The 22,457-nt window shown below is 35.2% G+C and overlaps 1 protein-coding gene across 9 annotated transcripts in view; it reads left to right on the forward strand.

Annotated features, from left to right (window-relative positions):
* Positions 1–22,457, forward strand: part of BTBD10 (BTB domain containing 10) — a 75,353-nt gene that overhangs the window by 39,884 nt on the left and 13,012 nt on the right. For all 9 annotated transcript variants that reach the window (XM_019975121.2, XM_019975119.2, XM_019975116.2 and 6 more), the window contains 4 exons: positions 10,227–10,423; positions 12,468–12,753; positions 15,071–15,173; positions 16,647–16,767. In XM_019975121.2, the coding sequence (XP_019830680.1) occupies positions 10,227–10,423; positions 12,468–12,753; positions 15,071–15,173; positions 16,647–16,767 (707 nt within the window). The remainder of the gene's footprint in view (positions 1–10,226; positions 10,424–12,467; positions 12,754–15,070; positions 15,174–16,646; positions 16,768–22,457) is intronic.

Consider the following 22,457-nt stretch of genomic DNA (forward strand, 5'->3'; position numbering starts at 1 on the left):
TGTACTCTTTTTCTGGTATATATTCTGTGTGATGTTTTTATCACATACAGATTTGTGTAACTACCACCACAATCAGGATGCAGAACTTTTGTATCACCATGAAGAAACTTTCATGCTGCCTCTTTAGAGTCTTACCCTTTCCCCGTCCCTAACTTCTGGCAACCTCTGATTTGTTTTCCATCACTGTAATTTTGCTATTTTGAGAATAATATGTAAATGAAATCAGATAGTATGTAAACTCTGGGGTTTGGGTTTTTTCATTCAGCGTAATGCCTTTGAGATATGTACCACTTTGTTGAACGTGTCAGAGTTCATTTTTTTTTTTTTTAATTTTTGAGTAGTATTCCATTGTATGTATGTGCCACACATTATCCATTCTGAGAGTGGCATGGGTTTTGTTGTATTTAAAAATTTCTCTCTATATATTACTTTAGTTTTATTACCTCCAACCCCTGTAGGAATCCACCATTTCACTGTACAAAATGATAGAGACCCTAAAATTTCTCTTTGTTAGGAACCTGCCTATCATTGGAGTTTTATATATAGAGAGAATTTTTTAACAAATTAGGTGGCAAAGTCACATGTGGAAATTCATATGAAATTAATATTCCAGAGTTTGATATAAATAGATACTTGCTTCCGAGGGTGACTATTTTAGTAAGATTTAAAAACTTTGGAGAGACTTACTGCCTATTGATTTTGATGTTAAGTGAAGGTTGGTATAAGATGAAGTCAGAAGCTCATAAAGTTGTAAATTTTAAAAATGAAACTTTTTTTTTGCAAAAAAATATTAGGGTTTGTATTTAAGATGGGTTTGTTTACATATCTAGAGGTGCTGGAATCATTCTTTTTTTAAAAAATTTTATTTATTCTTATGGACGCACTGGGTCTTCGTTGCTGCACGTAGGCCATCTCTAGTTGTGATGAGGGGTTAGTGTCTAGTTGTGCATGGTCTTCTCATTGCCGTCACTCATTGTGGAGCATGGGCTCTCGGCTGGAAGCATTATTTCTTAGTTAATAAAAATTGTGATCTTAGAGGATTCATGGTTAAGGATTCTTATTTGAGTTCTGTATTAACATTATTGGATAATAAATTTGATCTGTGAGATTTTCAAGTGGTGATCAGTTGGAGATGGTAGTTGTTTTTTAGTCTGATGGTAGAAAAACTTCTGGTTTCATGAGAACATGAACCATTTTAAGAGGGGGATGCAAGAATCTATGTAGTTTAGTGAAAGATAATTTATAATTTAATAGGAGAAGAAAAGCATGACTTTTTTTTACTTGTGTGTAATTGAAATGATTAAGTAGCAGTTTCCTGGAAGAGTAGTCTTAATTGGGCTGTGTTTGGACAAGAGGCCAGTTTTGGTGTATAGTTTGGTAAGTTTTGATGTATGTATGCACTTATGAAACCTCATCACAATCAGGGTAGTGAACAAATCATTCACATGCAAATTTCCTTGTAAGCTTTTTTTTCCTCCTTCTTCTTCGAACTCCCACACTCCATGCCTGGACAAACCACCAATCTGTTTTCTGACACAAGACATTAGTTTGTATTGCCTAGAATTTGATACAAATGTATCATATTTGGGGAAGGAATGGTATTTCTCTTCTTTCACTGAGCTTAATAATTTTGTACTTGATCCATGTTATAACTTGCATCAGTAGTTCATACTTACTGTTGTTAAGTAGTATTCCGTTGTATGGTATACCACAAATTGTTTATCCAGTCACCTGTTCATAAACATTTAGGACATTTTAGGTTTTGCTTTTTTAAATGATATTGTTTTTAAAATTTAGATTTCTGATTGTTGTTGCTAGTATATAGGAATATTGTTTACTTTTGAATATTGATCTTCTGTGACCATAGTAAACTCACTCTTTAGTTCTAGTAACTTTTTTGTACTAGAGTCTATAAAAGATGATTATCTTCTCTGTAGATTAGGACAGTTTTGCTTCTTTTTATAATCTGGACGCCTTCTATATCTTTTTCTTGCCATATTGCTCTGGCTAGACTCTTGAGTACGCGGGTGAAGAGAAATGGTACAAGTGGACATCCTGGTCTTGTTCCTGGTCTTAGGTGGAGAGCATTTGGTCTTTGACCACTAAGTATAATGCTGGTTGTAGGTTTTCCATGAATATCTTTTATCCAGCTGATGAAATTATTGTATTCCTATTTTATTGAGGGTTTTTGTTGTTGTTTGTTTGTTTTTTAAAACAGGTTTTAAATTTTATTTTATTTTTAAACTTTACAATATTGTATTAGTTTTGCCAAATATCGAAATGAATCCGCCACAGGTATACCCGCGTTCCCCATCCTGAACCCTCCTCCCTTCCCTACCCTCCCTCTGGGTCGTCCCAGTGCACCAGCCCCAAGCATCCAGTACCGTGCATCGAACCTGGACTGGCGACTCGTTTCATACATGATATTATACATGTTTCAATGCTATTCTCCCAAATCTCCCCACCCTCTCCCTCTCCCACAGAGTCCATAAGACTGATCTATACATCGGTGTCTCTTTTGCAGTCTCGTACACAGGGTTATTGTTACCATCTTTCTAAATTCCATATATATGCGTTAGTATACTGTATTGGTGTTTTTCTTTCTGGCTTACTTCACTCTGTATAATAGGTTCCAGTTTCATCCATCTCATTAGAACTGATTCAAATGTATTCTTTTTAATGGCTGAGTAATACTCCATTGTGTATATGTACCACAGCTTTCTTATCCATTCGTCTGCTGATGGGCATCTAGGTTGCTTCCATGTCCTGGCTATTATAAACAGTGCTGCGATGAACATTGGGGTACACGTGTCTCTTTCCCTTCTGGTTTCCTCAGTGTGTGTGCCCAGCAGTGGGATTGCTGGATCATAAGGCAGTTCTATTTCCAGTTTTTTAAGGAATCTCCACACTGTTCTCCATAGTGGCTGTACTAGTTTGCATTCCCACCGTTTGTTTTTTTAAATCAGGAATGGATTTTGGATTTTGTTAAATGTATTTTCTTTGCATATTGAGATACAAGTTTTTCATTAATGTGTTAATATGGTGAATTATATTGATTGATGTTTGAATATTTAACCAATCTTGCATTTTTGATACAAAAATCTATAGATCATGATGTATTGACAGTTTTGTATATTGTATTCAAATTACTAAAATTTTGTTGAACATATTTGAATCTATGTTCTGAAGGTTGTAGGTTTATAGTTTTATCTTACAGATATTATCTGTAATATCTTTCTCTGGTTTTTGGTATCTGGGTAATGCTGGCCTCATAAGATGAGTTAAGAAATACTATCTTTTCTTTAGTTTCTAGGGGATTTTGTGTAAGATTGCTATTATTTCTATCTTAAATGCTTGGTAGAATTATCAATGAAGCCATTTCAGCCTGGAGTTTTCTTAGAAGGAAAGTTCTTAACTACAAATTCAAATTCTCTAATAGACATTGAATTGTTCATTCCATCTGTTTCTTCTGGAGTGCAACCCTATGAACTGTAGCCCACCAGCTTCTCTGTCCGTGGAATTCTCCAGGCAAGAATACTGGAGTAGGTAGCCATTCCCTACTCCAGGGAATCTTCCTGCCTCAGGGATCGAACCCAGGTTTCCTGTATTGCAGACAGATTCTTTACCCTCTGAGCCACCAAGGAAGCCCAGTTTGGCTAGATATTTTATCAATTTTATTGACCTTTTCAAAGAACTAGCCTTTGTTTTCATTGATTTTTTTTCCCAATTCTTTTTCTATTATTTTGATTTCCACTCTGTTCTTTAATAATTTTTTCTACTTTCTTTAGGTTTATTTTGTTCTTTGTGTAGTTTCTTTTTTAAAAAAACTATTTATTCAGCTGCCTTGGGTCTGGGTCTTAGCTATGGCTTGTCTAGCTGCGGCTTGTAGGCTCGGTAGTTGCAGCAGGTTGCCTTTCTAATTGTGGCTCGAGGGCCTAGTTGCTCCGCAGCATGTGGGATCTTAGTTCCCTGACCAGGGATCAAACCTGTGTCCCCTGCACTGCAAGGTGAATTCTCAACCACTGGACCACCAGGAAAATCCCTGTCTAGTTCCTTAAGGTAGAAACTGAGGTAATTTTTCTTAGACCTTTCTTCTTTTCTATTATAGGCATTTAAAGATATAATTTGCTTTCTAACTACTGCTATAATATCATGCCATTCCACAAATTTTGATTCACTGGGCTTTTTCCCTTCAAAATTTTCTCTTTTCCTTTCTGATTTCTTTTTTGCTCCATGGGTTGTTTATAAAGATGTTATATAATTGCCAATATTTGGGAATTTTCCAGGTATCTTTCTGTTACTAAATTTTAATTCACTTGTAATCAGAGAACACATTTTGTATGAATTTTTTTGAAATATATTAAGACTTGTTTTATTGCCCAGAATATGTTCTGTCTTGATAAATGTTCTATGTGCATATCAAAAGAATGAGTTTTCTGCTCTTGTTGGATGAAATGTTCAATAAATGTCAGTTAGGTTAAGCCAGTTGATAGTGGTGTTCAAATCTTACTCCTCTTTACTGATTTTCTGTCTGCTTTTTCTATTAAATATTCTAAGAGGGATGTTGAAATCCATGACAATAATTATGGAGTTCTCCTTGTAATTTTAGTCCTTTTTTGCTTCATGTGTTTCGAAGCTCTGTTACAAGGCAGAAGAACTTTGGGGATTGTTAAGTGCTCTTAGGGGCTTCCCTGGTGGCTCAGCTGGTAAGGAATCTGCCTGCAGTGCAGGAGACCCCAGTGAATTTACCCCTTTATTCTTATAAACTGCCTTGGTAATATTCTTTGTATTGAGGTCTACTTGGTTTGATATTAATATACCACTCTTGTTTTCTTTTAACTAGTGTTAGCATAATTTGTCTTTCCTTATCCTTTTATATTGAACCTCTTTGTACCTTTATATTTAAAGTGTGCTTCTTGTAGATGGGGCATACTGTTTGTTGGGTCTGGTTTTTATATCCAGTGTGATAATCTCTACCTTTTATGGCTTAGACCGTTTAATGTGATTATAGATGTGGTTAAGGTTAAGTCTGTCATCTTGCTGTTTATTTTCTGTTTGTCCCATTTGTTCCTGATTCCCTATCCTCCCCTCACCTTTTGCCGTCTTTTGGATTGTGTCTTTTTTTATGATTTCATTTTATCTCCTTTATTGGCTTATTGACTATAATTCTTTGTTTCTGTACTTCAGTGGTTGCTTTAAAGCTTTTAATATGCATCTTTAGTTTATCACTATTATACCTTCATTATATTAAATAATTCTCGTGTCATATGAGAGCCTTATAATATTGTACTTCTGTTTCCCTCCTCCCAAACTTTGTGCTATTTCCAGTATGCTTAATTCCTTTGTGTATGCTCAGATGGTAAAGAATCTGCTAGCAATCCCTGGGTTGGGAAGATCCCCTGGAGGTTCAATCCCTGGGTTGGGAAGATCCCCTGGAGGAGGGCACAGCAACCCACTCCAGTATTCTTGCCTGGAGAATCCCATGAGCAGAGAAGCCTGTCCGTCCATTGGCTGCCGTCCATGGGGTTGCAAAGAGTTGGACATGATGGAACGATTAACACTTCCATATTTTCACCTGGTGTTATTTTTTTCTTTAAATTTGTTCTTTAAATTTTCTTAAAGTGCAGATTTGTTCATGATTAATTCATTCATCTTTTTCTGCGTGTTTGTCTAAAAATGCATTTCCCTTTTATTTTTGAGAGATATTTTTACAGGATATAACAATCTTAGGTTGCCAGCAGTTATCATTTTGGGTTTTATTTTTTATTAAAATGTGTTTGGGATTTGTTGTACATGTTGCATCTGTGGGTTTGTGGTTTTAATTACATTCAAGACATTTCTTCAAATGTTTTTCTTTTCCTCACCTTTCTTCCTTTATGGACTCCATTTATACCTATATTAGGGCTCTTAAAGTTGACCCATAGCTCACTTATGCTTAATTTATCCTTCTATAATGAATAGTGTATTCATTTGGGTATTTCCTACTGCAGTCTTCAAATTCATGAATCTTCTGTAATGTATAATCTTCCATTAATTCCAGATGAATGTATTTTTCATCTCAGATAACATTTTTGTCTCTAGAAATCTGATTTGTATCTTTTTAATATTCTATATTTCTACATAACTTTTTGAAGGAATATGGTTATAATGACTCTTAATGTTTTTGTTTCTAATTTTAAGATGTGTATCTAATTTTAAAGTTTTCTTATTTTAAGATATTTGGGGTTGGTTTTAGTTGAGGTTTTTTCCTGCCTTTTTGCTTGCCTGGTAATTTTTAACCGTATATTGTGAATTTACCTTGTTTGGCTGATGGATATTTTTATACTCCTATAAATTTTCCTGAGTTTTGTTTTAGGATTTAGTTTACTTACTTGGAAACGATTTGATTCTTTTACATCTTGCTATTAGCATTCGTTGGATGTGACTAGGACAGTACTCAGTTTAGGTTTAATTATTTCCCACTTCATAGCCAAGACCCTTTAGATTCCCCCTCTAGTGCCCTTTTATGAGGTTCTTCAGCCTCACTGTGGGGAGAGAGAGACAGGCCCTTTTCCTGGCTCTACACGAGTCCTGGGCAGTGTTTTCTCTAGCTCTCTGAGTCAGTTGTTTCTCCACCTTCATTAATGAGGTTTCCTCATGTGTTTGTTGATTGGCGCTAGACTGCAGATTGCTGAGGTTTTCTCTGTGCTGCTCTTCCCTCTCTGGTATACTCTTTCCTTAGGACTCTGCCACCTATTGTCCCCAACCTCTCAGCTCCTCATCCTTAACTCAGAGTCCATCAGCTTCTGCCTGGGTTTTGCCTCTCTGGGTTTTACTCGAGAACTCTTCTCAAGGTAGTCATTTGGGGCAGTGGTTGGCCTTTGTTGTTGTTGTTGTTCAGTCGCTAAGTCGTGTCCGACTCTTTGCCACCCGATAGACTGTAGCCCTCCAGACGCCTCTGTCCGTGGGATTTCCCAGGCTAGAATACTGGAGTGAGTTGCCATTTCCTTCTCCAGTGGACCTTCCCAACCCAGGGATTGAACCCATGTCTTCTGCATTGGCAGGCAGATTCTTTACCACTGAGCCACCAAAGAAGCCCATGGTTAGCCTTATCTGATTTGTTTTTTCATCTTCCAGGGATTACTCTCTTTTCCAAATGTCCTGTGTCTTGTCATTGTTTCATATATTTTGCTTTTGGGTAGTTTCAGACAGGAAGGTAAATTTAGTCCTTGTTTCTCTGTCTTGGCTAGAAGCAGGTGTTGGGGCTGATACACTTTTCATCTCCTTTCCTGTTCTCAATTCATGTGTCCCAAACTCTTAGATGCAACATGAAACAGAGTTATCCTCTATGAACTTGCTTGTCCTCATTTTCATTTGCACTTGTTAATTATGTTTGCCCTTAGAGTGCTTTCCTGATCTAAAATTATTTAATTAAATAGAGTAGGACATAATTAGTCTTCCATGACATCTGATTTTGAAGGTCTCATTCAGAGTGCATTCCATCTGAGAATGAAAAAAAAGAACAGGAATATATTATGACACCTTTTGCATGTGTTTAATGTCTAAACAGTTTAGAAATGAAGCCAGTATTTAAGCAAAATACTTAGGGGTATTTAATCTTTCAGCTATAAAGATGTCTAGTTGAAATCCTTTTTCAGTAAATCAGTTGGTTCGGCCCTTACTGAACATTTATCCTTCATTTGCCTTAGTTGTAATTGTGCTTGTATCTTATCTGTTATCAATTAGATTCATATTTAGAAAATGTGTTTATTAGTACATTTAAAACTTAGCTAGAATAATTTGAGGGTTTTTTCCAGTATAAATGCTTATTCTATTATTGTGGATTCCTTTCTTTTTCCTACTTTAGGAGATGAGTCAGAAATTCCATTGTTCCTATTGTAAGGTTTTTAGCTTAAAAGTATGATCTTTTGATTTGTTCTATTTAAAGAAAAAAATTATGTTCCAATGATGTGATCCTACTCTGATCTTTTTCACTGGAAGGAAGGTGGGAATAGAGGGTTGTTTTGTTCTTTTTTTCTTTCTGTAGATTTATGAGAGACAGATGACTGATAAAAACTGGTCAGTTGCCTTTATTTCCTTAGAAGTCACTCTTAGGGTAGATACAGAGTCAGCCTTATTTATTGTCTTTTTAGTCTGTTATAGTGAGATGATATGGAGAAGGCAATGGCACCCCACTCCAGTACTCTTGCCTGGAAAATCCCATGGATGGAGGAGCCTGGTGGGCTGCAGTCCATGGGGTCGCAAAGAGTCGGACATGACTGAGCAACTTCACTTTCACTTTTCACTTTCATGCATTGGAGAAGGAAATGGCAACCCACTCCAGTGTTCTTGCCTGCAGAATCCCAGGGACGGGGGAGCCTGGTGGGCTGCCGTCTATGGGGTCGCACAGAGTCGGACACGACTGAAGTGACTTAGCAGCAGTGAGATGATAACGATCTTCATAATGAAAGAAACCACTAAAATAACGGTGTTACAGCTAATAAATCAGAGGAGATGATCCCTGAGCATTGTTGGATTTAAAACTGACTCATCAAGATTAAATTTTTAAATAATGTGGTTTTGGTGAAGGACAATAGGGTAACATCATGGAAGAGGCTACTGGAATAAATTGGAAGGATTAGCTTACAGTGTTACGAGCATATCTACTAAAATTCCATGCGACTCTGAGCAAAATCTTGTAATTTTGAACTTTAATGTCATCACCTGTTAAAACTAAATAAAGTAACATTTAGTGGGTGATTCTGTTGTGCCAGGCACATTATTGGTCAGTTTATTGATTATTCTTCATTTAATCCTCATATTAAATTTAGAAAGTCAATAGAATCTGCAGTTTACAGATGAGGAAACTAAGGTTCCAAAATGTTAAGTTAGCATTCAACATGTTGAGCAATTAAGTATTAAAAGACAATTTGATTTTAAGTCTTTATGACTCTGAAGCCATGAAGTTCCTTTGATTCCTATCTTTTTCCTGTTTCTGAAAAGCACTTTAATATTTTTAAATGATGAACTATGTTGTTTGCTAATAAGATGGTAAATTTTCACCTGCCTTAGGTTAGGCTCTTTCATTTTTGTTCCTATCAGTTTTCTTACTTGCAGTGTACTTGATTATTAAAATCTTAGCTATTTGTTTGTGCCAGGTTCACCAGCGATTTACAGTAACATCTTCTTCTTGTGAGATCTTAGAGCATTTATTATCTGTCATTCATTTATTAATTTTATTTGAGATACATTTAATTATTTCATATTTTAAATTTGGGATAACATTTGAATTGTTTACATTGTTTAACTGGAATAATTCATGTATAACTGCTGCACTTAAATCATAAGCATTCTAAGGAAGCTGCTTCCATCCTGGCATGTAGTAGCATTGTGTACATAGTACGTATAACTTAATAAATAATTGTGTGAATGAATGCTGTCAACTAGAATATCTTAATCATCCTCAGTTATTCACTTCCCATGGGCAAATTTGTTCTATGTAAGATGTTTAAATGTCTTTAAATAAAGTGTAAAGTCAGTGCTATTAGCTTTTTTGAAAAATGCTTTTCAAAATTTTTCAAGAGAGTTCAATCAAAATGAATTGATTGGAGTTAGCATGTATTCTTTTTTTTTTTTTTTAATTACTTTTGGACAATGTTTCATGGCATGTAGAATCTTAGTCCCATGCCGCATGCATTGGACTTGGGGGGAGTCTTAACCACTGGACTACCAGGGAAGTCCCTAGCATGTATTCTTATTTTATTTGGCAGCAAGACCAATTACTTTGTCCCATACCTCAGTGTTTAAGAGTTCCAGAAGCTAAAAAAAAAAAAAAAAAAAGAGTTCCAGAAGCTGATGCTCACCCTTTCCTTTTCCCTTAAAATCAGAAAAACCAGGAGAACACTTGAGTTACATTTAAGAGATTTGGATGGTCTCTACTGCTAGTACTACTACTGCTACCTCTTCTACTATGCTGCTAACTCAACAGTCAGTTAACCTTTCTGGGCTTTTTTCTCATCCTTAAAAAAACTGAATTGGAGTATGTGATCTTTAAAGACATAGTGTTCCAGAATTTATAAAACCTGAAAGTTTAAAATAAATTAGGTTTCAGAATTGTTAAGTATAATAGCATTTGACTGTTGCACTTCAGAATATTAGTAGTTTTATATTAATTGGGAGTTTTTTTAGAAAGCGTTTGCAGTTTCATGTTCTACTTTTATGGTTAATTTTCTTTTCTAATTTATCAGCACTCCTTCACGTGTTGCTAAAGGAGCTGTCGACCACACCAAAATGAGTCTACATGGTGCTAGTGGGGGACATGAGAGATCAAGAGATAGACGAAGGTCAAGTGACCGATCACGAGACTCATCCCATGAAAGAACAGAATCACAGCTCACTCCTTGTATTAGAAATGTTACTTCTCCAACACGGCAGCACCATATTGGTATGTAAAATCAACTAAACTTCCCAACAGGTTTCAAAAGCATGCATCTACCTTTTTTCTCTTTTTTTTAATTTGGCTATGCTGCACAACCTGTGGGATCTTAGTTTCCTGACCATGGATCAAACCTGGGCCCTGGCACTGAAAGCACTGAGACCTAACCACTGGACTGCCAGGAAATTCCCAATGCATTTACCTTTTTAAAGTAGTAATAACAGTGAATTATGCCTAATACTTTACAGTAAAATTAACATCTTACTTCTTTTCAGTTGCTTCTGTTTTAACTTAGCTTGATTCTTACTGTTAAAAAAAAAAAACTTATTAAATGAAACTTTAAAGTGAATTTTTTTCAGAGTTTGGGACAGTCTTAGAAATAATTTGAACAGCCTTTACAAATGTAATATGTAGATTTAAAATTTTTTTCAAGTAATTTTTATCTTGTGAGATATATAGCAGTGCTTTATTTAAAATAATCTGTAGTAAATTATTGATAAGAATCCTTGTTAATCATACTAAAAAAGGAGGTGAAAGAGTAACCATCATGGAGTTATTTACCTTGATTTTTGACAATATTTTAAATTTAATTAAAAAACAGAGAAGGAAAAGGAGGGTGGAAGTAGGTTTTTTTTCCCCCTTGACAGCTCAGATCTTTATTCCTTCCTACTGTTTACTATAAATGAATGCTATTCCTCCAGGTAAATACATTGTGTGGCTATAAAGCACCACTCTCAAGTAGATGTACATAAACAATGTGAGCTTGCTGATTTTTATTTTTCCCTCAGAAGTGGCAAATTAAATATTTTGACTTACTATTTGAGGCAGTTTCTGATTACCTCATATAAATAAAAATCATGTATATTAAGTCTTATTATGTGGAGAGGTTGTCAGTATCTAAGTAGGTCTTTAAAATCAGAATAATACTAATAAGCTAAAAACCAACAAAAGTATAAATAAGAGCTGACAGTTTATTATATGCAAATTTTAGTATCTGGGAAGAGAACAGGAAATATAATAAGTTATTTTATTGCTTTAGCAAATTTTACTTTTAGGGAGCTACCAACGTTGTAGAAATAGGCACTACAAGGGAGGTGTGGGGTACCTCTGGAGATGCAGCAAGCCTAATTATATAACCAGTGAAGCTGCACAGAGTGTTCTGAGTAGCCTGAGTCATGAAGGAATTTGGCAAAAGCTGATGAAACTGATGAGATGGAGGTACATTTTTAGGTCACCTTTAAAGTTTAGTAATCTAATCTCTAAAGGAAACATCGCAAAATCTTAGTTTTAATTTCTCTTTTGTAAACTGTTGGAACAGCTGAAGAAAATTTTCTGAATTTTAACAGTGTTTCTTTATATTAAAATTGTAGATAATAATAATATGATCCTATAAAATTTTTAGCAGTGCTTTTTTCAAAAATGAGAGTGAGAAGAAAGCAGTATATCATCAGCTATTAAACTAATTTGGTAAAACATTAAAAGTCATTTGAAAACATAAATACTTCTTAGTGTCTGTGGTAAAAATATTTTCTTCCTTTGGTACCTTCCTTTTGTGAGATACGTTGCTGGTTTGGGGGTTTCCTTATTAATGTAGTTAAGAGTCCAAAGTTTGTACTTTGTGTTTTCAGAATAGTATTAATACTTTCAGTATTTAGGACAGTTAAAATTGTTATTAATCTTTTACTGACTTTCAATGCTTGCTTATTTGACTTAGAATATTGTACTCCTTTTGTTTCTGTATATTTTTAAGTAGAGCAGTAATATAATTCAGTTTAATTTTAATCTTAGTCTGGGTCAACATTGGTTAGGTAAACATCTTTTTTAAAAAGTCTACAAAATTAATTGTTTTAGAAAACAATGTAATGTTTTAGGTTTTATTTCTAGAAAATAAATGAACGTTGATGATGTTTTGTGAAAATGTTATTTGAAATAAAAAAAGCAGAATTGCTATGATATAAAACTACTTTTCTAAATCACTATTTTCAAAAGATATGTATCTCTTGTATTTTTTAAAAGAAAATTTGCATAAATTTGTTTAACCTCTTTATTTCAGAACGTGAAAAAGATCACAGTTCCTCTCGTCCAAGCAGTCCTCGTCCCCAGAAAGCGTCTCCAGATGGATCCAGTAGCAGTGCTGGGAACAGCAGCAGAAACAGTAGTCAATCAAGTTCAGATAGTAGCTGTAAGACGTCTGGGGAAATGGTATTTGTGTATGAAAATGCAAAAGAAGGAGCTCGGAATGTAAGAACATCAGAACGAGTGACACTTATAGTGGATAACACTAGATTTGTTGTAGACCCATCCATTTTTACTGCACAGCCAAATACAATGTTGGGCAGGTTTGTATTATTGTGATTCTTTGTATTATTAATAATAAGCACTTTTCCATTGCCTTTTTTTTTTAATTTAAAGTTTTATAGTAATTGTCTAGTGGAATACAGTATTGCTGTTGAGCTATGAAATTTAAATAACTTGTTTAAGTTAATCCAGCTGAAATTGTAGAGCCAGATCTTGAGCTTGATTTGATTTTGAATAATGTTTGCTGTACCTAGAAATAGCAAATGCAGTATTTAAATGAAGACAGGATACATAAAGATCTGAAAACATAGATTGTATTTGACAAGATGAATTTAACAGTGATAATGTTTCCTTCACTTGCGGCTTCCAAATTAAATCTTCAGATACAGCAGGTATCAGCATTTGGTTAGCTGGAAAGTCAGCATGAGTTATCAATTTGATGTATTTACTTTAAAGAAATAATGTTAACAATTAGTCAGTAGAATGAAGGAGAAATAATTGTCTCTTAATCTGTACTGGTCTGGAGTAATAAATTAGTATAAAATTTGTAGTTAAGGGAACCACATTCTAGAATTGGTAGAGACAATATGGGCTGCAGTTATGGGAACTTCAGTATAGAATTGATTTTTCAAAGTGTTCAAAAGTAGGATCAAACACCTATTAATTATAAAATTAGTGCCTTTTTTCTATTCATTCTAATATAAAATGAAGGAAACACATAAATGAAATGGAAGTTTGCATGAGGTTAAAAAGGAAAACTTGAATTTTTTGCTTGGTTGCATATGAGTAACTGTTCGGGGTACCTGTGTATGTGTGTGTGTATGATTTGTAAGTGTCTCAGAATCCAGAACAAAATGCCAGCATGTAACACTGTTTACATTTTGGGTAGACAAATATTTCCTTTTAACATTAGCTCTAGACTTTACATCTGTAAGGAAAAAAATACATGTACTCTATAGGCATTATTAGAAGCATAGGAAGGACTCTTTTTTAAAAATCAAAGCATGTTTATTTATTTCTAAGACATTACAACAAACTAAAACTTGAAGGAAAGATCGTTCATGGGAGATTTTTAAGAGGATAACTCAACACTGATCATATTTTATATTTTTACCTAAACTTAAACAGTTGAAAGGCAGAAGTAGGTATTTGAAATTTTTCAACTGATAGGCTACATTTTCTTTTAAAAATAAATCCAGAAGATTTTTTTGTGTTTATGATCCATATTGATCTGAAAAGTAACTTTCCTTTTTTGTAAAAAGTTCAAGTATTTGAGAAAATTGCATGACATTTGATTCCTGAAAGACTCACTTCTTTTTTTCCAAATCAGTGAAGGCTTCTTTTCATGTCAGTTGACGAAAGCATGTTTTTGGGGATGAAAATTAATATTCATGGGAACTGTAAAAAGCAGTTGGCATTCTTTTGGAAACTTTGAAATAAGAAAGCTTTGTTCTTTATAGGTTCTGTGTTACAAGAAAAGAGGGAACTATTTAAATTGGGAAATTGTTGAATAGGCAACTTAGTTCAGCTATATTGACTTTAGGAATGATGTTGTCATTGAATTTAGAAGTTCAGATTCTTTTAATCACACTTTAAAAATTTGCTTGGAAGTTAGGCATTCAACTTTTTGTTTTGAAGGACATATTTAGCAGATTGCCTCTTTTCTAAATATTTACTGTTAAAGGGCCAACAACATGACTTGAAAAAATAGAAATTCATCTGCATCTTCTTTTTGTAAAAATTAATATTATGAGCTTGTTACTTATTTAGAATTTTCATTCTTTTCTTCATTCCTCTCTACCCCAGTATTTGATTGCTTATTTTTCAGTTCTAGGATGCCAGTGTAAAAGTTTTGTGCAGGATTTGTTACGTTTATAGTTTTGTGAAAAGTAAAATAACCTGATCTGCCTATACTTATTTTACTTTTTTCTAGTTTAGATTACCATACATGCTACTTAATAGACTAACTTTGCATTGAAGATAGCAGTTTCCCCTTCCTCCCTCTCTCCCTCTTCTCTCTCTTTCATTTTTGTCTTTCTCTGGACAAAACTAGTGTAAGAATCTCTCCTAGATTGATTTGTTTGTTTTTTTTTTCCACCCCTGAAGAAAAGGGACTGGAAAGTTTTTTTAGCTTTTGAATCTTATTAATTGATTTTATTTTCTTATGGGGAATCTTTACTACTGTCTCCTCCCACAAAAAAATTTTTTTATAATCCTTCATTTATCACATTTGCCAGAATAAATGTCTGATAAATATTCGTGGGCTAATTTAATGCTAAAATTATAATTTCTTTTTACTTTTGTACATGAAAACATGGATAGCCTATTGATTTATTTCTCAATTACTTGCTACCATAGGATGTTTGGATCTGGCAGAGAACATAACTTTACACGTCCTAATGAGAAGGGAGAGTATGAGGTGGCAGAAGGAATTGGCTCTACAGTATTTCGAGCAATTCTGGTAAGTGCTGTTGCTTGTGTGTATTGATTGAGTCAGTTGACCCTTTCTCAGTAGGTACGTGGACTGAAAGCAGAATTGCATTTGGATATCGCTATGGAAGTATCCAGTGTATTTTTTAATATCGTTTAATTCATTTTCTTTTGGCATGTAAATATAGCATGATAAAAATAAAGGAATTTTATAACCTTTGCAAAAATAAGATAGGGCATAATTCATCTCTTAGGTCTGCATAGGCAGCTCTTTCAAGGGTTTAGTGGTAACATTTCTATAGTCAGACTACTCCACTTTCCCTAATTCTATTAAGTATAAGAAGTTGATAATTTTTTGCTGTCATAATAAATGTGGCTACTGGAATTCTAATATTTTGTTGCATATAACTAGTGGTGGACACTTAGGAACATTTGAAAGTCATCTCTAAAATGTATTTCCTATCATTTTTGTATTAAAACTTAATTTTTTTAACCTTTTGAGAAATATTTGAATTAGCACTACAGTCACTACTTGTAATTTTAATCAGTGATAAAAGTTTGATTTATAGCATGACAGTTTATTCCACAGTTTGAAAATACGGTTTCCTTAAATAGTTTTGTGGGAAGAGGAGAGGGAGGATCCTGAGGTACAAGACAGGAAAAGTAGTTGATCGTGATCAGTACTAACAAGTACTTGGAAAAGTACCAGAAGATGTCTTGCTTGATTCATGTAGCAATTTCAGAAATGGTGTTAACTGTGGCTCTGAACATCAAGAAGGTTGAGGCAGATCTTAATTTTTGGGGAAGTGCTTTTTCAGTTGCCCATACTTTCATTTGTCCCCTAATGGTATTGACCAGTTAACTCCACAACTCAGCTATGAAGTAACTTATCTATAGCTCTGGGCCAGCCCCTAACAGCGTTTCAAGTAGATTTTGGAAATAATAGCTATTATTATTTCTACTTATGTGGGAAACACCAAAGAAAAGTATTTGGAAGAAGAATAATTGTGTGTTCTGTTTCCATATATTTGAATACTTAGAAATGATTTTGAAGTTCTTTACTAAAAACCTTAAGTTTTACTCAATTCTCTAGGTAATATTTAAGGTAATGTAAAGTACATCATTTAACTTCCTTAAAATTTCTTTAAGAAATATATGGTAGGTATGTAGACAAATAACTTGTAAGGGGGGAATACATGTGAATTAGCATGGTACAGTAGAGAGAAGAGATGCATAAATAATGAGGCGACATGGGTTCTAACTTTATCTCTCTTGTTAAATAATTTCATAACTGGATGAGTCAGGAAATCCATTTGGACATAAATTTTTCCTGTCAGTAAAGTGAAAAAGTGGTTAGGTAAACTGAGGTCCTACCTAACTTTAAAATTCCACAATTCAGAAATCTCAAGAGTATCACAATTTTAAAAAATTGTATCAGCCCAATCTTAAAAATACATTTTGTCTACCTTGTGCATTCATTTATGCATTCTTTATTTTTTTTCAGGATTATTATAAAACAGGAATAATCCGTTGTCCTGATGGCATATCTATTCCTGAATTGAGAGAAGCTTGTGACTATCTTTGTATCTCTTTCGAATATAGTACTATTAAATGTCGAGATCTCAGTAAGTACGATGTTTTATATGTGAGTGGTTTGTAGAGTTAACAATGTATTGGAATGAAATACCTGAAATAGTGCTATTTACCTAGACTTCAAGTATTTGTTTAATTGAATTCTAAAACACAAATACTGTGAAGATTATTTATGAAAGTCCACAGAGATCATTGTTTGGTGCAATTTTCCAAAACTTTCTTTCAACTTAATTTTTTTGTTTGTAGAGTCTCCCATATTTATGCTTCTATTTGTTCTTCCTCTGTCATTTTTTGCCAGTATGTATCTCTCAGCTTGGTAGCCCTGACTTTGTCCAAGTATGGTATTTGGCTTCACTCCTCAGGTCACATCAACCAAGAATTTATCATTTCTTTTTGTATTTGCCATGTAATATAACATCCTAAGCAACTATGGAAGATATAAATCATTCTCAAAAAGAGTGTTTGTCATTAAAGATCTTAGATTGAATACCAAATACCAGCCCTCATTTATACAAAGAATTAAATGGCTTTATTCAGGAACTTCAAATATAGTCTCAGAGCAAGTCTAGAACTTCGGAAATCCTAACTCTTTGATTGATATTTTCCTGTCATGCTACCCCCATGCCCATCCCCTTTACTGTTATATTATGCCTAAGAAAAAAGGTGATTATACACAGAAAATTCAAAATGTATATGAAAATTATCAAATGTTGACTTGGTTATTAAGTGGTTGGAAAAGCCCAGAAGAAGGAGATGTCATTGTGGGCTAGTAGGATTAGAGAAGAGTTCGAGGAAACAGGTTGTAAAGGGTGAACAGGAATGATTTAGCAAGAGTAGAGTAGGAAGGTTAGGGGATTACAGACATGAGTGGTATACTTTGGAAATAACCTATATAAGAGACTATATTGGGACCAGAAGGAGATGAGAATAAATATGGGGGCCAGATTGTGAAGGTCTTAAAATTAATATTCTTACATTTATGCTGTATAATGTGGGAAGCCATTGTAAAACTTTGCTACCTGTGGTTATAGATGTATGTTAGTCCCAAGTATATGGTTATGTTTACTTCATTACCTAAATGTAACACTGGCTTAGCAAAGTGGGGCCATACTTTCTGAAACATTGCTGTGTGAGAAATTGGGAATGGGAAACTTGTAGGGCATCTATTACATATTTAAATATAGCTATCCTTCATGCTTAATTATGGTCTAACTTCTTGGAAATGAGTGGTCCTTATTAGGTCTGTCAAGTACCAGGTTTTTTTTGTCTTTATTTGTTTGGCCAAATATTCTTTTAAAGTCTCCCTAAAAATATCAGTAGGTGAGACAAAGAAGATTAGGTGGTCCACCTCTGAGTCCATTTCTATATAAATGATATTTAAAAGTTTAAAACCAAATAGTTGGAGAGCTGAAGCATACAGCTGTAAAGTTGAATAAATTTGCTGTCTTTTCACATCTTAAAAAATGTTTTTTGTTGAAATCATGAGCATTATTCTAACTTATAAATTCTTGATTTCATAAAACCTTCTGTAAAGGTTTTGTGTTTTTAATTCATGGAAATATTTTAATTTAATTGCATATGACTAAATGTTGAATTTTGGTGACTGTCAGATTAAAAAGACACTGCTGCTGCTACTGCTGCTAAGGCGCTTCAGTCATGTCCGACTCTGTGCGACCCCAGAGACGGCAGCCCACCAGGCTTCCCCGCCCCTGGGATTCTCCAGGCAAGAACACTGGAGTGGGTTGCCATTTCCTTCTCCAGTGCATGAAAGTGAAAAGTGAAAGCGAAGTCGCTCAGTCTTATCCGACTCGTAGCGACCCCGCGGACTGCAGCCTACCAGGCTCCTCCGTCCATGGGATTTTCCAGGCAAGAGTACACTAGAATTCCTTAAAGATAAATGGATTTTAGTTCTGTAATCCTTTGAACATTGTTTACCTTGTCATCACAATTAAATATCATTTATTTGTTACAAAATTAGCAATTCTCATAGACTTTATTAAAAGAAAACTATATAGCATCTGAAGAGATAGAAATGGTCTTGTAAAATATGAAAGTGTCCTGTAGGTGTAGACTTGAGTCCAAAAATGATTTTTATCCTGCAAATATGTGCTTTTACTGAATATTGTAATGGTACTTTACACTAAAATGTCTGTTTATCTCTTACTTAAAATTATAAAAGTACTCAGTGTATTGAATATATTGAATACACCATCCTGGATTTCTTAGGCAAGTTACTTAAAACCTTATTTCTTAGTTGCCTTTTCTTTAAAATGGGAGACTAATATTACTTACCTCACAGGGTTGTTGTAAAGATTAAATGGATAGTGCTTGATACATAAGAGCTTTCCAGGTGGTTCAGTGGTAAAAAAAAATTTGCCTGCCATTGCAGGAGAAGGAGGAGATGCGGATTTAATCCCTGGGTCAGGAAGATCTCCTGGAGGAGGAAATGGCAACCCACTCTAGTATTCTTGCCTGGTAAATCCTAGGGACAGAGGAGCCTGGTGGGCTACAGTCCATGGGATTGCAGAGTTGGACATGACTTAGCGACTAAGTGTGCATTCACGCTTGACCCATAGTGTTAAATAAGTGTTTGCTTTAAAAAAAAAAAAAAGCAAAATTAGGGGATAAGGTAAAGTAAAATAAAAATAATAAAGGATCATGTTATACATTCTGTTTATATTTCCACATGAAAATATATTGTGAATAACTATATTAGAAGATATCCTTTAGTAACAACTTGTTCAATGGTTTACATAGTTATTGCTCATTTTCTACATTTTTATTGAATGCTCATTTTATACCAAATACTAGGTATGTAAAAGGCAACAACAAAAGACAAGATCCCTTCTCTTGTGATGCTTGCAATGTAGTGGAAAAAGCAGATGAGTAAATTATATTGTGTTAGAGGAAGAATGGGGTACTAGATGAGCATGTATGAGCTGTATCTAACTTAGGTGTTGGGGCTTGAGGAAGCTTTCTGGAGGAGAGGGAAGAGGAAGTGTGTTTCAGGCAGAAGGAATGCTATGTTTTGGAGAAGGCAACGGCACCCCACTCCAGTACTCTTGCCAGGATAATCCCATGGACAGAGGAGCCTGGTGGGCTGCAGTCCATGGGGTCGCTAAGAGTCAGACACGACTGAGCGACTTCTCTTTGACTTTTCACTTTCACGCATTGGAGAAGGAAATGGCAACCCACTCCAGTGTTCTTGCCTGGAGAATCCCAGGGACGGGGAGCCTGGTGGGCTGCCGTCTCTGGGGTCGCACAGAGTCGGACATGACTGAAGTGACTTAGCAGCAGCAGCAGGCTTTAATTTCTTCATTGTCCTCATTATCTTCCCAGGCAAGCACTGTAATCCAGAAGAGGTTTTGAGAACCAGGGATAAACTCAGGAATGAAGGCCTGGGGCTAAGAGAAATGAAAATACAATGTCCCAGGTGAAACTGGTATTTGTTCAGTCTCTAAGTTGTGTACTACTCTTTGTGACCCCGTGGACTGCAACATGCCAGGCTTCCCTGTCCTCCACTATCTGCTGGATTTTGCTCAAATTCTTAGCTATTTCATTGATGATGCCATCCAACTATCTCATTCTCTCTCACCCCCTTTTCCTACTGCCCTCAGTCCTTCTTAGCCTCAGGGAATTTTCTAATGAGTTGTCTCATCACATCAGGTGGCCAAAGTATTGGAGCTTCAGCATAAGTCCTTCCAGTGAATATTCAGGGTTGATTTCCTTTAGGATTGACTAGTTTGATCTCCTTGCTGTCCAAGGGACTCTCAAGAGTCTTCTCCAGCACCACAATTCCAAAGCATGGATTCTTGGTGCTTAGCCTTCTTTATGATCAATTGTCACATCCAAACACAGCTACTGGAAAACCTTAGCTTTGACTAATCGGACATTTGTTGGCACGATGATGTCTCTGCTTTTTAATACACTGTCTAGGTTTGTAATAGCTTTCCTTCCAAGGAGCAAGCATCTTTTAATTTCATGGCTGCAGTCACCATCCACAGTGATTTTTGGTCCCCAAGAACACCTGTCACTGTTTCTACTTTTTCCCCACCTATTTGCCATAAAGTGATGGGACTGGATGCCATGATCTTAGCTTTTTGAAAGTAGTGTGGAAAATGAAATTTAAAGTTTGCAAAAGGATAAGTTCAGAAGGCCTAGGAAGAAAGGCACCACCCTCATGGGAGACAGTGGGATTACAAATGAAGATCAAAAACTGAAGTTACATTTAATTTAGTTTAAGAAAGGATATTAAGAGGCGGAGACTACTTTTGGAGTCACAGAAATAGAGACACTGAAACAACAGACACTTGTATGTTTTCTCTTTGTCTTTCTCTGTCTTGCCCTTTTTTTCAGTTTATAGCATTAAATCAGTTGAATTTGAGGCTGGGGACTGTACCTTTTCACTCCGTGTCTAGTGTCAGGCACCTAGTGAGGACTCAATAAACATTTGTTGAATGAATAAACTCTTTTATAGCCTCATACATTTATAAGACACTTTTCCACTTATTGTCTTCTCTAGTATCATTAGTCTTTCCCTCTTTATAGAGTAATCCTCAGGCTTAAACATACTCCAATCTAACCTGTGTCTGTTGTAGGCATTCAAAAATACATCATTTGAAAATTTTTGAGCTTTTCAGTGATTGCTTGAAGTTATTTTTTTGTAAGAATTAGCAGAACTTTATTAGCCTTTGCCCTGCTTCATTTTGCTGTCTAAGGCCAAACTTGCCTGTTACTCCAGATATGTCTTGACTTCCTACTTTTGCATTCCAGTCCTCTAAGATGAAAAGGACATCTTGTTTTGGTGTTAGTTCTAGAAGGTCTTCATAGAACTGTTCAACTTCAGCTTCTTTGGCATTAGTGGCTGGGGCATAGACTTGGATTACTGTGATATTGAATGGTTTGCCTTGGAAACGAACTGAGATCATTCTGTTATTTTTGAGACTGCACCCAAGTGCTGCATTTCATATTCTTTTGTACTGTATCTTGCTCTTTGGAAGAAAAACCATGACAAACCTAGATACCATATTAAAAAGCAGAGACATTACTTTGCCAACAAAGGTCCATATAGTCAAAGCTATGGTTTTTCCAGTAGTCACGTACAGATGTGAGAGCTGGGCCGTAAAGAAGGCTGAGTGCCGAAAAATGTTGCTTTTGAACTGTGTTGTTGGAGAAGACTCTTGAGAGTCCCTTGAGCTGCAAGGAGATCAATCAGTCCTAAAGGAAATCAACCGTGAATATTCATTGGAAGGATTGATGCTGAAGCTGAAGTTCCAATACTTTGCCCACCTGATGGGAAGAACCAACTCATTGGAAAATACACTAATGCTGGGAAAGATTGAGGGTAGGGGGAGTAGGGGGCAACAGAGGATGAGATGGTTGGATGGCATCACCGGCTCAGTAGACATGAATTTGAGCAAGCTCAGGGAGATGGTGAAGGACAGGGAGGCCTGGTGTGCTGCAGTCCATGGGGTTGCAAAGAGTCAGACGCTACTGAATGACTGAACAATGACAACAAGAATTAATACATTTATTATACTGCCTCCTATTCCAACTACTGTGTCTTTCCATTTATTCAGTTTTCTTTTGTGTCTTCTGCAATGGTCTAAGTTTATTCTTTGATAATTTGTATTTTTGTTACTGTTGTGTGTAGAATATGTTCAGATTTTCTAGCAGCTAGCAAAAATAAAATTACTGAATTTTCTATATTTGTGTTTAGCTA

This window comes from Bos indicus, chromosome 15 (assembly GCF_029378745.1).
Source record: "Bos indicus isolate NIAB-ARS_2022 breed Sahiwal x Tharparkar chromosome 15, NIAB-ARS_B.indTharparkar_mat_pri_1.0, whole genome shotgun sequence".
Lineage (NCBI taxonomy): Eukaryota > Metazoa > Chordata > Mammalia > Artiodactyla > Bovidae > Bos > Bos indicus.